General features: G+C 36.4%; 1 protein-coding gene and 1 long non-coding RNA gene across 2 annotated transcripts in view; one reads left to right on the forward strand and one right to left on the reverse strand.

The window, feature by feature from the left end:
* LOC106947171 (uncharacterized) overlaps positions 1–17013 on the reverse strand; it is a 33784-nt gene extending 16771 nt beyond the window's left edge. The window contains exon 1 of the long non-coding RNA XR_001424926.1: positions 16959–17013. This is a non-coding gene — a long non-coding RNA (uncharacterized LOC106947171). The remainder of the gene's footprint in view (positions 1–16958) is intronic.
* Positions 2961–9390, forward strand: and2 (actinodin2). The gene is made up of 6 exons (XM_015031992.1): positions 2961–3291; positions 3767–3836; positions 5180–5224; positions 6889–7052; positions 7541–8410; positions 8610–9390. The coding sequence occupies exons 2-6, from the start codon at positions 3779–3781 to the stop codon at positions 8994–8996; spliced, it is 1524 nt and encodes a 507-aa protein (XP_014887478.1). The 5' UTR covers positions 2961–3291; positions 3767–3778; the 3' UTR covers positions 8997–9390.
* Positions 17014–18396: the final 1383 nt, after the last annotated feature.

Consider the following 18396-nt stretch of genomic DNA (forward strand, 5'->3'; position numbering starts at 1 on the left):
GGGAAAACCCCCAATTGAAAACGGCACAAAATTAAAAAAAATATTAGAAAAAAAAAAAACTGAAAAAAAAAAAAAAAAAAAACAGCTCAAATTGGCTAAAAGTTGCCAGTTTTTACAGTCAAATCTTGAGTTTTTACAGGGTCTTAGACTCTGCTTCATCTGTTTGACCATCAGATTATGACACAATTATTCTTCTACCAAACACCTGCGTTTTATTTTCCCTTAATCTCCAATGAGTTACACTTTCCATGGTTGTTTCTGGCTGACATCTGTCGCTGTCTGATTTCCAAACACAGGCAGATACTGACTCCCAGCCAAAAGTATGTTTCCCTCAGTGACGGTCGCGTTAATTTAAAGCTGTGGCTGAGTCACCAGCAGTCAGACGGTTCCTGAGAGACACGTGTCCACAGAGACGAACTGCCAAACGGTCGGCATTATTTAGAAACAGCTGCTCAAACTGGTGGAGAACGTTTAGTTTTTAAATTTAAGTTCAAACTTTTTCTGTTACCAGTAGATGTGCAAATGCATATAAAAACTAGAAATAATTCTGCCATTAAAAGGCACATATGTTCATTAGAGGGTTGCCTGCTGAAAAACAAATGTTTTTTTTTTTTTGCTTCAAGAAATGAACACCATTGAAATTTATGTTGGCTGTTCATTTGTCTGAAAATCCAACCCAGCACTGTGACTCAGTCAAAAATAACAAAATTACAGATGCTATTATGAATGAAAATCAGACAATATCTGTAAAATTAGGACATTAAGTGCCCTGGCACTAAAATTCCTGTTCAGACATGCAAGTCACATTCAGAGAGTCTGTCTGGCAGAGCAATAAATGCAGTAAATTGGAGGAAAAAGGTACATCAATGAAATAATTGGTTAGTGTACTGGAGGTTGATAATAGTAGATTTCAACTCTGGAAGATAGAAAAAGAGTCTGCAGAAGAAAGTCCTAGGAGCATGCATGTTGATAAATACTATATATATATATATATATATATATATATATATATATATATATATATATATGTCTTTCTTTTTCATTTTGTGGTAACCTTTGCAGAAACTTAAGCTCATGAGATCCAACTATCCACCTTATTTTCAGCTACAAACAACAAGAAAACATTCAGATTAAAACTACAAGACATTGAACATTCTTCCAAATGTTCCAGCTTTTAAATGCTTTAGCATCCTTCACTGACTTTTTTGTCCCATTTAGTACAAAGAACAACTTGCTCTTCATAATGCTAGTCTGGTAGGAAAGCTGACAAAATATAATTGATTTAATCTCTAAAATTGCGATGTACTTACTCAAATAAAAGCCCAATATAATTATATATGTAGATGGTTTATCTTGATTTAGATTAAGCAAAATTGTGTGATCTGAACGTTGTGTTAGCTTGGATATGAAATGATAAATTCATAAAGTCAGAAAAAAGTCTGTAAACATTGCAAAAATGTGAGAAAGCACAAACAGAAACTCAAACACAGCTTGAATTAATGAAGCTTTTTAAGCTACTTTAATAAATTAATGTGATTTTGATGTAGTACTATAAATGTGCCGAAAATGTTCTAAGTTGAGGATGAAAAATTATGAGAATGATAGTAATTATAAGATATTTACATATGTATTGCACTGATCCTTAAATATTTTGTGCATTAACACAAAGACATATCAGCAAGGAGGTTAAAGCTTGAGCCCAAATGGGTTCTACAAACAGAAAATGACTCGGAGCATTTCTCTCAAAATTAGCTGCAAATTAGCTTAACGACAATAAAGTCAGTCTGAAGTGGTGATCGCCACAAAGCGTGTGTGAATAAACTGACTCAGGTACAGCAGTGGTTTCACTGGGAATGGGACAAAAATCCAACAAACTATTGTAAGAAGCTTTGGGAAATACGTACAAAAGAAAACCAATTCCAAATAGGGAAGAGTGTGCACACTTCTGAATTCAAATAATGATAATAAAATATTCAATTGTAACTGAACTCAAACATAAAATGTTATTTTTTTGTATGTACTAAATGTCTGGTTTCAACTGGATTGAAGTTGTCAATCTAATCCCTTTTAAATACATAAACCTAAATACAAAGTGCAACTGACTATCAGTAAAGGCCACAAATTAAAAATAAATGTCAGTCTTTGAATGTTTCAAGGAGCTGCTGCACCCTCAGAGGTTGGCTGCATGGTTTGATCTTTTTAAGCTTGTTTTCATCAGTTTCCACTGCTCCCACGGTACTCGGTACGTTCCTCTAACACAGACTGCAGGCTGTGAAGGCTACGTGGCAGAGCCCAGGCTTCAGGATTGTACTGTAAACCCAACAAGCAGAGCTGTTTGTATGCTGGTCCTGAAGGCGCTGCCTCCTACTGTAGCAGCAGTTTGTTGCCTTTATTGGCTCCCTGTATGAGGTGTACTTCGCCTAACGACTCGACTTTCCTTCATGTTGTTCCATATAAAAGATGCATGTAGAAGAAAGAAATTTTCAAAGCAGGAGTTATCAGTGCAAAACTTTTTTTTTTGTATCTTCGTGAAGGGATTACATAGCTTTCAAATCCTCAGAAGAGGATAACAATTGAGTGATTCGGCTGCAGACTCATTAAACCAAGTTTGAAAGTTTCAAACATGGTGCAAAAACTACTTGGATATTCTTGTGTTATAATATTTGTCTCTCATTTATTCAGTGATCTGATGCAAGACTGAAGTTGTTTAAGAAATATTTTTATTCTTTGTTGTGAATTTCTGCAAAACTTATACATTCAAAAGTAAGAATCTCAAGTACAAACAGTATTTTCTCTTATTTATTGCTATTTATGTATCTATAGGAGCATGCCAAGAATACCTGAAATACATTCTTGCTTTTTTTGCCACAACAATTCAAGTGCATGCTTAATAACTTCTTAACTTATCTCAAAACATTATGTCAAATTAACTCTAAAATCACCCCAAATTTCATCCCAGTAAGGAAGAAAACTGTGAGCTTCAGCTTCTCCAGGAAGAGAGTCGAGCTGCTCACCTTTCCTAATTACAGGATCGCTGCTGATTGGATGTTTGTCAGCACAGGAGCCAATCCTGCAGAGCCTGGCAGCGTGTTTTAGCCTTATGACATGCCTTTTTGAGTCTTTTAATGACCAAGGGAGGCTCCTTAAAAATGTTTCCCTGCTTGTCCGGCTCATACTGGGGAGCAGAGAGCTTCAGGGTTCAGACATCTTGGAGAAGCAACCCCTCCCTCCAGAGAGACGCGCTGGATCTCGAGGTGATCTTAGGAGGACAAATCCACTGCACCTTTGCAGGTAAGTAGTTATTTCTACGTTTTCTTAGAGAGACTGCTGGGAACTTTCACAATTTTTAAAAAGGGCAAAACTTAAAAAGATTCACAAGCCAGAGTAAAACTATTCATCTTAGTGAGAGTGGCAGCTGTAATTCATCAGCCATCTGTGCAGCTTTTGGTGGTTTGATTGTTGAGTTCAGTCGCTGTATTTGATATTCTGATTATTTTCCATAATCCCTCTAAAGCTCTATTAGTGCATGTCCTCAATCCTCTCTATTGTCTCTGCATCAGCCAGTTAAATAAAACCCATCACTTTGTTCTGAAAGCATTGTGTAATCAAGGATTTCCATTCCTAGCAGGCAGATGAAAAACTCTTCACAGAAAAGAAAATGAGAAGATCAATCCAAGTCGAGTTGCATTGTAATGTGTTACATATAGCACCGCCTAATGTTAATACTGTGGCAACTCTGAGTATTGTTCCCCGTCTGTTCCTACAGGAAGCACAGAAAATGGCACGACCATCACTCATCCTCACAGGACTCCTGTTAGCAATTGTCTTATTACCAGGTGAGATGCAAATGACAAGTTTACAATGCCACTTTTTCTAATTTCTGTTATTTATCATAGCTTTCAACCATTTGTCTGTAAAGTAAAATATGGAAACATAAACTACTTTGAAAAGTACCAAAAAGTTATTAAATGACGCAGCAATTAAAAGCTAAGCTATAATAACTAAGAAGACCTTAGGTAACGTACTGAACATATAACATTGTGACAAATTAGCATTCTTCTCAAAATCTGCTATTTTAAGAAAATCCAAATACATTTTAATTACTTTACGTAGTAGTAAGTAGGATTATATTCCTGTTGTTTTAGAAACATAATAAACAACATATGATGGAGAACTCATAATTGTTTACATGATATTTATCATTTTTAGTCAAGAATATAAACATGTGCATGTAACCAGTAAAAAATCTGATGACTTGGCATAAGTGTCCCATTTCTCAGTGACATATTTTAAAGATTAACTAAATTAAATAATGGAAGATGGAGGAAAGGTGAGTCCTGAGGGTGGCGATGACCTTCAGAAATGGGATTCAGCCTAAATGTCCTTTACATAACAGGTAAAAATGCACTTAGTCCAGTTATAAAGAGTAATAGTTGATTCCAACAATAGAGCATTGATGTCAATGTCTGAAATTGTTTCTTCTGCAACACAAAAACGACTGTGCCTCCTTTAAAATGACTACAATTTACTGATAAATTGCTTCTGGGGTGAGCTAGCATGATTTTTTACTTTACAGTGACTACTGTTGAGAGGCAATTGGATAAATTTATTTCTGGACAAGGATATGTTTTTCTTTTGGAAAGTAAAACATCTTGTTAAGATTGTGTTTTTTGGTAGCTTTTAGAGATAAAAATATACATACACAACTGGACATTGGGTAATAATCAGCTGACTTGGCTGTTTTTCTTATCACCATAAATGTCTCCATAAAACCCCAGCAGATCAGAAGACACCCAGACTCCCCCCCCCCACTAGCTATATTTACAGTGCATGAATAATTGGTCTGTGTGAGGGCCAACTCTTTGTAGTTTTACAGGTAAACTTTGAGGAGGCCTCCAGCGGGGGCATAAACACCACCATTTTAGTTCAAAGCTAAGCGACACAACGTGCTTTAGGCTGGATGGCGGAGTGGACGAGGAGGGGGCAGAGAGGTGGAGGGGTGTTTAATTTGCAGGATGCTGCCTGCATCGGGGCGCCAGCGCTCCAGCACCTGCCGCTTTTCACCCGCCGGCTTATTAGCAGCTCAGCATTTTCCCTGATGTTGAGAGAAAGCCCAACATCTGTTCCCAGTTAGCAAGCGTTGCTGCTGCTAATGTGGCTCCTGTTTGTGTCTTTACAGAGTTTCTGGGGGCCGTTCCAGTGGGGCAGGACAAGCAGGAGGAAGGTGAGGGTTTGTCTGACGTGGCATGGAAAACTCAAGGGTTTCAAAATGTTCAATTAGTAAATGTATCGGAAGAAAAAAAAAAGCATTAAATTCACTTTTCAGCATGCATGAACCTCATGCAGTTCACAGCTGATTTACATAGTTTAGGTGAAGCCATATGGGTAATTATATTCAAATTAGGTTTTCATTTGGTGAGCTTTGTCTTTGTTATTTAATATGAACAATCAAAAGTGTCCTTGTTCGAGATTAACTTGAACTAATCTGAAATATGTTCCTTAATATGAAAACCGCTGTTCTTATTTTTTAATTTAAAGCTGAAATAAACTTTTTTTTTAATGTAGAAAGAGATGGTTCTAAATTCAAGTGTCATTTTTGTGATTGCAATAAAAATTTTGGATTTAGGTTTCATATATCTTAAAATTTCATTGCAGTATTACTTTAAGAGTAGGATTTAATGCAAGTAAATTCAGTTAAAAAAATAAATAACGTTATAAAAAGTTGATCTTCACTATAGGAACAATTTGATCTTTTGGGCCGTTGGTATAAAAGTGAAAAGGTCTTAAAATAGTGAGATTTACAACACACAAAATGCTCAAAATAATTTACAGCACAACATTTAAAGGTGTGTTTAAAAATAAACAAGAGTAATAACAATATAAAAACATTTAATTCTCAAAGCACTTACAACCACTAATCTACATATCTAGCATATGCGATGAAAACAACAAACTCCTGTACTTTTTTGTACTGTGTATGTTAGATTTAAAATATAAAAGCAGAAAGCAAAGAAATGAAAATACCACAGACAAAGCATTACTGGAGAATATAATATAATTGTGATAAGTCAGAGATTTAAGGTGTGCAATGAAACTGAATACTCCAGACTGGTAGAACGTATCAAGCGCTCCGAGTTTGTGAAAATGTTTTCACAGAAATAAAATTGACATAATGGTGCAAACGTAAAATTGTAAGAGAAATGGTTTTCAGCCTCAGAAAAGAACATTAAATTTGATCTAAATGAGAAAAGTTTATTTATAAGTTTTATTTACCAGTTTCTGTGACTTTCAGAAAAAAAAATCACTGTTTCTTAGATTCTGTAATTGTATTTCAACTTAACTAAAAAGAGTTTAGCCAGATAGAGGATGGATTAAATTTAAAATGGGAAATAACAGTTTCTGTACAAAATCTACAGAAACTCATTATCTGATGTAGCCTGATAAGGTACAGATGTAGAAGAATATACCACGTCATCTTCAGCATAAAACCAAACATTTACATTAGAAATGTAACCAATGGGTTGACCAAGAACTCATCCTTAGCTTAGTTGAGCATGGTGTAACCAATAATTTCTTAAACTAGTCATTAAGAATTAGTTTTGTATAAATAATAGGCCAGTGAAGCTTCTTTCAACTTGATTTTGTGTTTAGTACCAATCTGTGCTCGGTCTATCTTACATGGAAACACAAATATATGAGCAGCTAATGTAAGATAATATGACAATAACATCACAAAATGACATAAAACACATCCTTAACAAGTTCAACAAGATTATGCAAAGTTATTTTGGCTGCAAGAACCCATAGATTGTCTTGAGTTACTTTCAGGACAAACTGTGGCAGTCCTAGCTAAGATTAGTTTATTTTCTCTGTTGTTTCTCCCTGCAGCAGCTGCAGTATCTGATAATGTGAAAGCAGAGGCCATGACCAACTTGAAAAAGCTGGTTCGCAACAGAAGGAATGTCCCCGTCGTGGCTGTGCCCCAGTTCAAACGTATGCCCGACTTCTGGGGATGGTACAAATACTTTATGGACACCCACAACCAGGAGGGGGTGAGTGGAGCTTGTTTCACATCATTTATTCATTTTTATGCCAGTCATGATTACGAAGCTCCTCATTTTTTCCTTAAAACAATCCATCAGATTGCATTATGCTGTTGTATTAAAATACCTTTTTCCCCATTGACTGCATTAAATAAATAATTTCAGGCAGTAAGAATATTGGATTGTTTTTCCTCAATGTTCATCTTCAGTTCAGATGACAACAATGAATGATTTATTGCTCAGATCTTGGTTGCATAAAAGTATTAATATGCCTTTACCTTCTTTAAATATTTAGATATTTTTCAGTGCTTTATGCCCAGGACATTTATGTTGTTTAAGTCCGGCTCATTTCCTGCTTCAAATACAGAACAGGCTAAAAATGGCCTTGGATTTTAAGCTTTTGATTATGTATTAATTATTTTAAATCCAATTTCAGAGGCTTGTAAATTGTTTGAACCATCATTATGCTAATTTCAGCTGCTTTCACCCCCGTTCAGGTGGAGGACTTGGATCGTTTGTATCTGGCCTATTTGCAAAATAAGCACAGGTCCGAGGAGGCGCCCAACTTCAACCACTACCTCAAACACCTCAGTGAAATATACAGAACCTGTGCTGAGTCCAATGACCCAGAATGCATTGCAGAGTTTACCAGCAAACCCAAAGCTGCAGTGGTCATGCCTGCCCCTTTCAAGGCTGCTTCCATCAGGACATGTGACCCCTACCTTGACCCCTACTGCCTCTACCCCCTTTCCTCCAAGGCTCCTGAACAGGCTCCAGCTAAGGTACCAGCTCCCATCCTCGCCCCTGTGCTGCCCATGAAGAGCCCCAGTGGTTACTACCATTATGGTCCAGTCTTGGAGCCTTTCCTGAGCCATGAGCAGCAGTCTGAGCTGCTCAGGATCTGCCATCCTGAAGATGTGGAATGCCTGCAGTACCACCTGAGAGCAGCGTTTGGGTACCGCCCTGTGCTGGGTCCGGCTCCATCCTATTCTGCCCTCAATTGCGACCCCAAGGACCCGTACTGCAAGCCCTCTTTGGTGCAAAAGGCCCCCAGTGGCTTCTACCACCTGATGTACTCTAGTTGTGACCCATCAGTAGATCCTCTTTGTGCCAGTAAAGCTGCTCCTGCTTCCTTTGCAGCCGGGGAGGCAACTACAGAGCAGCACTGCAACCCTCTCTTTGATGCGGGCTGCAACCCTCTTAGCGCTACAAGGGTCGCTAGCCTCACCAAACCCGTCCTGGAGTACGCTCCCAAACATGCACTTCCTGCGGCGCCTCTGACTTGTGACCCACGAACCAACCCGTACTGCATACTGGCAGCTGCTGCCGCCCTGCGCAGGCCCCCTCCACAGCTCCCCGAGCACCAGGTCTGAACCCAAAGTCCTCTTCTTAGGTTTGAATTACTTCTTTTTGACTAGTCCTCTATAGTCATGCTAACATATGACTTATTAAAATATGTAGTAAAATGAAATGGGTGTTGAATAATGCTTTAATTCCTTTCTTTAGTCATAAATCTGCTTTGCATTTGTTTTGAAACACACACACACAAACCAAAAAATCAACCAGGTCCGCTACCAGCTTGGCGTTCGCGGCAAGACCAAGGAAGGCTACGACTGCTATATGCACTATGACAAGGACTGCAGTCCAGTCAAGTCTGGTTCTGAAGCTCCTGATGAACCCTTCTGCCACCCTTACGATCCCAGTTGTGCAAAGTTTGCTCCACCTGGCGGCATCGAGGCCCCAAAGCCTGGAAAGGACGGCATTATTCTTCCGGATCCTGACTGCGACCCCGAGTACGACTACAACTGCAGATTGCGCCGCGCCGAACCCGCCGCCTCTGCCGATGAGCCAATAGCTGATGAAGAAAATGGTGCAAAGGAAGCCGTTGTCCACCAATATGCTGTCCCAAGCTTTGAGGACTTCCTCCGGGGTGTCCTGAGCAAGCACAAGTAAATCTTTCCACCAGCTAGGCAGTCTTACAGGCGGGAATTAAGTTCATATGAACTTTGCAAGGCAGAACATTTTTATATTATCTTTAAGACCTTAGCAAGATTCAAAAACAAATCCCAAAATAATTCAGCTTCAAACAGCAAATTAGTCTTAATTTGGATTACTATATGTCAAAGATTGAGCCAAACAACACATAGAGGCATTATGAGGAAATTGTTCATGTTTGGATCTTTGTAGAAAAGACATGTATGTATAGATGTGTAATAGAGCAGTAGAATTAGTCAAGTTGTGTCAATGGGAAAGATGTTGTACATTATCGACAATGTATTTAATGTTTTCTTCAGTCTTCAGTTACGTAAAAACTCATTAAACCTCACCTGCTCAGTTTCTATCATGTTCTTAATAAAAAAAGATTGACTAAAAAAGATGATTAGATTTAGTTTCTTGAAATTAATAAATCGTGTCACAGAAACATCTGTTCAGAAGCTAAAAATGAATGTTTAGGTATGGGCTAATATTTAACATATTTGACTCTGTTGCAGAGAGTTTATTTAGAGACTGTTGTTTCAAAACAGCGACTGCCAGCTGTTGTAGATAATGCCATTATATTCCTGAAGCAGATGGCGCGTCCTGTTGGGCTTTCACCATTTTATGTTCCAAATAACTTTAATAAAACAGCTCATTGTTGCATCTGAATAGTTAAGCAAAATGTTTATGTACATTTACTATATCATAGCCTCTAATAAGTTACAAAAGTGCTAACATAATTCATTCAAATGTGTTGTATTATCTGCTGTATATACTTGCATCTTAGTGGGATTTTGTGACAGACCAACACAAAATAGTGCATATTTGTAAAGTGGAAGTCATTTTTTAAAGAAAATCCACTGCAACCATTTCTCTTTCAAAGACTCTAAATAAGTAAAAAGAGTCCAGGGGTAAACATTAATCACACACTTTACTAGTGTGGCTTTTATGAAAGAACTGCCAGGAGAAATACTTTTGCAAGGCAGTGAAAATCAGAATCCATGCTTTTTGAATGTTTCACTGTCTGAAAAACTAAATTCCAGCACTAAAATTGAGCATAAAAACAGTCATGGCCATGCAGCCGTCTTCCCGCTATAAGCTACAGCTGAGCTTGTAATTTTTACAATTCAGCTTTTCAGTTGCTTGTTCCCCGCAACATTTTTTGAATACATTTTTCATACCGTATCAATTTCAAACAGTCTTCAAGGACAAAACGTACGAGTCGGTTTCCTCAGGCAAACAAACAAAAAGTACATCTAACCTCAAATCTAATATTATTTACAATTTTACCAACACTCTGGCACAATGGAAGCAGTTAAAGCTATGCGAGTATCTGGAAAATTAATTATGGGGATTTAATAACCTCATTAATTAATTAAAATCTAGGAAATCCTGCAACGAAAGGTGTAGAATGAAAAAAGAAACGTAGTGCAGGGAAAGCCACTTGCAAAGTTTGCATTAATAAGTTTGATGAACTGCTTGGAAATTACTTGATGTATTGCTTGAAACGATTGTAAGTCATTGCTGCGCAGTATTAACCTCTTGCATTGGTGTTGGAACATTCTCCTTTAGTGCCAAATTGCAGTGTAGTGGCTACAAGCATCACCTCTTAATAGTTTTTCTTCTTTAATGTAATCATGTAATGCTATAAAATCAGTGGGGAAATTTTAAACAGTTGTCCTTTATTTAATATGTATGTATCAAACAGCGTCTGTGCTAAGGATGAAAGTTTATAAGCAGCTTACAACAAGATAAAATATCAAAATTGATCTGGCTATAGGACATTTTTACAATATTTATTAAATACCATAAGAATAATTGGAGACATTATAATCTGAATAACAACTGTGGGCTAATAAGGGCCAGATTTGGTTCCTTGTTATTGGTCAACATTATAAAGTTCCTGCATATTGAAGGCAAACATATCTGACAGTTTTAAAGACCCACAACCACTGAGAATAATGGCAACCTAAAGATGGAGGATCCTGAAAGCCTCATATGTTGCTAACTCCAGTAAAGTGTCTCTTTTCATTAAAAAATGATCTTGTTGACAAAGTTACTTTACTTTTAATTCTGGATTCTAATTTTCAAAAGATTATGAGATCATCATTATCACATTTATCCCAACTTCTGCACATTTATGACACTTTGTGCAGTAAAACGGGGCAAATATTCTAAAGTTTGTCTCTGCAAGCTGTTAAAAACTGATGACCCAAGTAATCCTGAAACTTTTGTATTGTTCCAATAAATTAGATTTACTGTGCCGTTACTGGGCTGCGCCATGTAGAGCTACAGTTCCAGTTTGCTTTTTTTTTTTTTAAGTCTGAATTATGCGTCATTAAAATTTTATTTTTGCAATGCTTTAATAAAAAGCTATGGTAGTGTTCAGGTTAGGGTAAGAAATTACGTTAAAGATAAAGTTTTGCAAAAAAAGTGCTTATATCTCAAAGTGATATGCAGTACATTATAGTCACTCTGTAAGAGTTACATGGAAAAATAAATTAATACAAATATTTAAACCACTCCACAGAATTATGTTTTCTGAAATAGCAAAGATCTGGACGGGTTTGACATCCAGAGAGATGAAGAGTAGCAGGAGGATAAAACACTCTACAAGATTATTTCCACACTCCATCACCAGAGAAGATATTTGTTGTGATGTTTATGAGAATTTGTGGCCCAAAAGCCAAGAATGCCAGCAGGTTTAAAAAAACCTGAACTGTAATTCCTTCAGCACTGCATATATTGTTTTTCTTAGGGAAATTTTACGTTGCTACTGTTTTTTTACTTCGAGGTTTGTTTGAATCTTGTCCAGTCTCTTTCTGTTGGTCTCCTACAATTACAATTCACAACTGTTGTCATCAAAACTTCAGCTGTACTTTATAACAGAGTAATATTGGTGACATGACGAAGCAATTTGACTGTCTTATCCATACACAATAAGACAATGACTTGTCATTCTGAGGTACTGACATGTTCATTGACACATTTATTCTTGAGAGACAAACTAAGGATTTTGAGAAAGAGACTGACTTTTGTGGGTAATTCATGCACCAAATCAAATGAGAAAACTGCAATTAGACTTTTTTTCCCCCAAAGAAACATTCAGTAGATGATTATATTTTTGTTTTTAGATAATTTTGGAACAGGAGACCTAATGTTTTCATGCAGCTTCCACCAGATGGTGATCTCAGAGTTCATGTTCTCTTGTCTACCATCTGTTGTGTGACTAAATCTGGCACACCTTCACACTCTGATTCTCACGTCTGTTTTAATAATAATAATAAAAAAAAACCTCAATCAGTGAACATCTTTCTTTTAATCAAGCGTTTTACGCAGCGCTGGTTGGATCATCAGAACGCCTCCTCAGCGATACGAGAGAAAAACATTTCATAATCCGAGTTGCACACAATAGTATTATTAAAGATGAAACTCTGATATCTTTAGGTGAGAAATTGAATTTTTATTGAAGGTCGTCCTGGGGAGCAAAGATCAAACCGTGTGTGGAGGAGAAAAAGAAAATGTTTGGAATCAATTTCACGCCCCTGTGAAGAATAATTGCGTTGGATTTTAAGCGTTATGATATTAAGATAAGCGCCTTTTAGCGTGTCGCAGTGGAACGCATTTAGTCTAGTGGTTTATCACGGCTGTCTGCTTTGTGTTAATTACTGAATAAATGATGAACTCATCTGCCATGAACACACCCTGCAACTGTTTGTTGTTATTCAGATAGATAGATAGAATAATGTATAAAGACTTTTTTAAAAACTTGCTCATCTTCTTGTCTCAGGGAAAGAGTTTATTAATTATGTAATTTGGTTTTATCTCTATACAAGCCTTCGGTACAACCAAAAGAGCAATTCCTAAAATTTTCGGCATGTCTGTGTATCGTTACATCCCTAGTTTCTATGGTTCAGCAGTGTTTCAGGCTGGCTCATTGTGGCAGGCAGCTGGATTTGGACTTCAGCTGATTCTTCTCCAACACTACTAGTGCTAATTGCTAATTGAGTGGAAATCAATTGGACTGCTTCTCTTGTTTCTCATCCAAAACACTTCTCCAGCTCTGAACATGGTCGGAAGTAACAAGCTAATAAGTTGTAGGCAAAACAGAATAGAAATAAAATTAGTGGTGGGTTTTAATTTTACAGTAAAACACCCAAGAATATTTTAAAAACTTAAGAAATGTGTTTTTCTTATATTTGAAAGGCTCAAGTAGGTTTTACAGCTTCAGATGAATTTTGTTTTGAAGAAATGGTTAGTGAACATGATCCCATTCCTCAGGAGTATGTGAGACCAAGCTGGTGACAATCATTAAGGGGAGCCTCTTGACTGGTGGTGCATTGTTTTAGACGCTACTGAGGTCTCTGTTGTCTTGTTGCTTCAGATGTCACTAAACAACATAAAGCAGTAGTCATTAACAGAATAAACTCTCTGGCATTGGCAAGGAGGATTTGGTTTTTAATAGGAGCTGCTCAAAACATACATTTTCCTTTCAAATTTAACACAATTCCAAGGAAAGTCAGTAGGATTTTCAATGAAAGTTGGGTTTATTACCAAGAGGTGTTACAACAATAACAAAAAATCAAACACAAATAATTAAATTTGTAAGTCATAAAGGACATATTTTCTGAAGATATTTCTCTAGAAACATCTGTTAACAGAATATTTGAAGACTTTTGAGCTGTTGCCTCGCAACCAAGATACTACTAGCACAAAGGTTTCAGAACACGCTGAAACTCTAGTGCCTACTGCAATAGTAAGTAAACAAAACAATGGACTCACAAGGACCATGAATTTTCAAAATGAATGCTCAAGGACTGCCTCTTATTCCACTTATTTCACACATAAATACGTGAAACTATCCCTTTTGTTATTCAGCACATGGATATGCGAGTAAGATAGACTGGGACTGATTGAAAGTATCTCAAATTGATTAATCACAAGCTTTAACAAAAGGTGTTTAAAAATAGATCTCACAAGGATTTAATGCTCATTGCTAAAATATTAATGTTTTGTTTGCAAACACATCAACTACTCATCAAAGCTGAAAAAAACCCATCTAGCTGAATTGCTTTATAACAAAAAATATTCAGCCACATTCACATGTAGGTAGTGCTATGATAGAAAATACATGTTTCATCTTATAACTCCAAAACTAAAAGTCACATTAACAAAATTAATGTGGCAGAGTTTAGAAAGATCCTCCAACAGATGAAACACTGTTACAAAAGATTAGTCTGGAATATTTTTCACCAGAGAGCTATAGATACTGCATTACCCAAAATCAATCTATCTATTTACGATCAACTCTGAGCCAAATAAAACCTAGCACAAGATACGCAAAACAAATTATGTCGGCAGATTTTTTATTTTTTTGCCCAATTACAACATAACAGCTGATTAACATCACTAAATACAGTACAAAATAAAATTGCCCATAATTTTGAAACCATAAAAAATTCCACAATTTTCTTCTGATACTAATGATGCACCATGCTAGTTTTTTCAACGTCCACCTCAATGTGGCAGAGAAAAATTACAAAATTTATGAGAACGTTTGTCACATACCTTCACCTCGTCACGCAACTCCGACTTTTTCATTTGACTCCACTCACAAAGCGTGGCAGCTTTAGACTAAAACTAAGATTTAAATAAAACTCTCAGTTTTTGTTCTGCAAATAAGTTTTGGTGTCACAGAGCCAACAGTTCATCTTCTGTCTCAATTTTACCTGAGATTTATATTCTGAAACCGTCCTTCATTCAGAGGTACACTGACCAACCTAATGGACATATTTATTAATAACTCACAGGCAAATGCACTTTTCAGCTGACCAGATCTGAAGTGCTGCTTTAAGTGGACTCCCGAGCTGAAGCAGAGTGTTGCTGGCTGTGCTGCAAGAGTTTGAAGTTGGTGGCCTTTTTTAAGCTGAAAAAATAATAATAAAAAAACCTCCTTTTTTCACCTGAACAGGTCTGAGCGACTGCATGTAAAATGGAATTTCATTTTATTTTCTTTGCTGCTATTGCTGCTTGAATGAGGGGGGGCAATAAAATGAAAAGGCACAGTAGGGCTATAAATTGACAGGGCCTTGCATTCAGCAGCCTGTTGGGACCGCCACACTAGTTCTACACATTGGGATTGTGTTTTGTGGTTCTCCCTGTTTTCTGCAGTGTGATGGCGTTTAGGAAGGGCGATGGAAAAATCAGACGTTTTGCAGTGTGGGAGACTGAAACTGCATGTGAGAAAAGCAGGAGGAGTGAGTCATTTAAGAGGTCAGTGCTGCTACAGCTCTCATTTCATCATTTTTGAATTGATGAACTTGATGAAATTCCTGGATTTAGATGTGCTTCAAGCTGCCGTCTAATTCAAATCAGCAACCAGTTGTGTGAGAAAATCGTCTGCAATTATTTAATTTGTCCAATTCTGGTTAATTTATGACTCCTAGTTTATTAAAATGAAAAATACGCCTGTAGACTTTATTATGTTGTCCAGCGGTAAAAGCCACATATGCAGCCATGTGTGAAAAAGAGTCTAATTGTTTTCAACATAAGATCGTCTCTGCCACTAAAAGTCCGTGGTAGGTGTCCTAAAGAAAACAAGCAAGGAATAAAAAAAACCCACTGAGACTATATTGTGTTGAAAACTGCTGCTTCTGTTTTACAACTACAACAAAAACATGTGGCGTACAAATTTATGGGTTTTCACAGGAAAAGGAAACATTTTTTTTAAGAAAACTAAAATCTTGCATAGTTTTCTCTTTCTGAGTCAAGGTTCTCAAGTCTGGTTTATTTTATAAGAATTTTAAAAAGAGGTAATTTTTGTGGTCCAACTAACTAGTTTCTTTTCTGTTTCTACAGAGTCTGGGAGAAATAAACAGGAGCCAGCACACGTCAGATCTTTCATAATAGCTTGTAAAAGAAACTTCAACATAAAAAATCCAATATTGTAGTTACTATGAAAGGAATTCCTAAAAGAATATATTAGTAATAGTTTTTGTCTTTCAGTTCAATCTGAGAGGCAAAAAGCAGAATGCATGCCACTGTTACCCAACAACCTTGATGGGCTGAGGGTGTAATGGTAATTTTGTTTTTTCCTCTTCTCTATAATGAACATACTGCACAATACTGCAATACTTAAGGTATCGCTGAGCAACTGCAATGGATAGCCCTTAGACTGAGTGCATCACCAATGACTTTAATATCTCTTTAAACCAAACGAGAATTATTTTAACATGCTTTATCATATCAGTCAGTATAAGTTTTAAGTCCAGACTGAAAACACATCTGCTCTCCCTGGCCTTCAACACCAATTAAAGAGAAATGTAAACGATGGAAGAAAATTGCTGCAGTTGCAATGAAGTATTATATGTTTTATTCATGTTATTAGCTCTTTTTTGTCTTTGATTATAACTACAAATGAAATACAATTTAATATTTAAGCATTTTAGCTTTTAACTGTATCCACTGTTTTCACAGAATAATATTTTATCTCTTACACAAAAAATTAATTACAAAATTGAAAAAGGTGTAAAGCTGTCTCTCTTTATTAAGCTTCACAAATAGGCAGCCATTACTTCCTCACTGAATGTCATTAACAACATGGTTTCTCTGGTTTTTGTAATAAATCATAAATAAATGTCTATTTTACGACTAAGAACACCAAATTAATGCCCTTTGTGTGAAAACTATATAAAAATGGCAAAAACAATTAATTAAAAGTGAATTCAGTAGTCCTTCAGCTGTTTCTCAGCTAGCTCAACACACATGTACAAAGTCCGCTAGCATTACCAATAATTAGCCTCAAGAAATATGTACCGTTTTCTACACAATACTAATTACAAACCTCATAACTTTACTCACTAGTCGACTCTATTCAATAATATATTCAACTCTTAAAGGATACCAATATATATGGATCAAAAATATATTTTTACTTACCTGTGATATAGAAAAGATGAGACGCACATGTTGAGCTTCTACTAGCATCTGACAGCATAGACATAATATAAGGACAGACGCCTCATGGACCGCTCTCGCCTATTGTCGCTGACGAGATTTAAGGCGGCCATCTTGGAGCAGTCGACCGCTCCACTCAGCGTTATATGTCTAGCAGGCACAATGACATATCAGCGCATTTAATCGCTTTTTTGTTACTGGAAACCATATTCAAACATCTGTCAAAACTACATTTATAAACAATTGTATTTTTTAATTGTATTGATACATAGTTCAGCATATTTAAATATGCTTAGTGGGGAAAACCATAGAATAGGAATGGAATATTCTGATAATTGATGTATGATGAGCATTTTACAAAGCCCACAGCCGTTCATAATTTATTTAATTTTTTTTAGTAATATCAATACATATTTATATAAATATACAAACACAAATAAATGATTAATAATGACACAGATTAATTGATTAATACTGAAACAGTTTGATTAATACTGAATAATATCTATTAGATACATGTTTATATGTATATATACATATAAATAGCCTAATATATATTATCTGTCGGCTGTTTTGCAGCTGAGGATTTCCAACTTCAGAGAGATTCAGCAGCTGAGATTGAGTCCAAAATCCGATGCGGATTATTAATCCGTGCTGCAGTGAATCCGTCTCTCTTTATAGATATCTCCCTCTTCTTCCTCACATTGTGTCTTTAGGAAACCTTCAAAACAAAAACGGAAGATTTGGGAGCTATCTTACTTTTGAAAGAGTGAAAGAATTACATATAAATAATAGTCTTTACCACCTGTGTAAACTTTGCTGATGAATGTTATAACAAGTAATATAAGTTTTATAATATACGTTACACTGTCACATTTCTAATATAGGCTCTTGTGTAAGATAATATAAGCCAATGTTAGAGCATAATTATTTTTTAGATTTACAGAATCTCAGTTAGCCTTCTTAGCTGGGCTGAACCCGTATTACACCAAGCACTATATTAGCTGGTATCTCACCGGTGGACATAAATACAGTAAAGTAATATTCTAATCACAATATATACACAATAATATGTCCATCTTACTTGTGAAATGTTATTTGTCAAGCCCTCACATCAATAGTCCATTGATCAGAACAACAATATCCCTCAGTGCTGAAGCATCTTCTGCTGTTTTGGTTGAGCAAAGTAGGAGGGTATACCGCTCCAAGATGGCCGCCGTATTTCCTGCGCCGGAGCAGCCGATGCGGGGTTTACTCTTATGTCTAACAGCAATGGTAATTCTTCTTCTGTGTGCCCAACCTTCTCTATGCCCCCAATACATTAGACTCCCCTAGCGGTTGTATTTGGAAACGCACTGAATAATTGAAATAAAACTACAAACTTAATACAATGAGAAATTAAGAATAGAAAAAAAAATAA

This window comes from Poecilia latipinna, unplaced genomic scaffold, assembly GCF_001443285.1.
Source record: "Poecilia latipinna isolate Pla-1442-1.1 unplaced genomic scaffold, P_latipinna-1.0 Scaffold227, whole genome shotgun sequence".
Classification (NCBI taxonomy): Eukaryota; Metazoa; Chordata; class Actinopteri; order Cyprinodontiformes; family Poeciliidae; genus Poecilia; species Poecilia latipinna.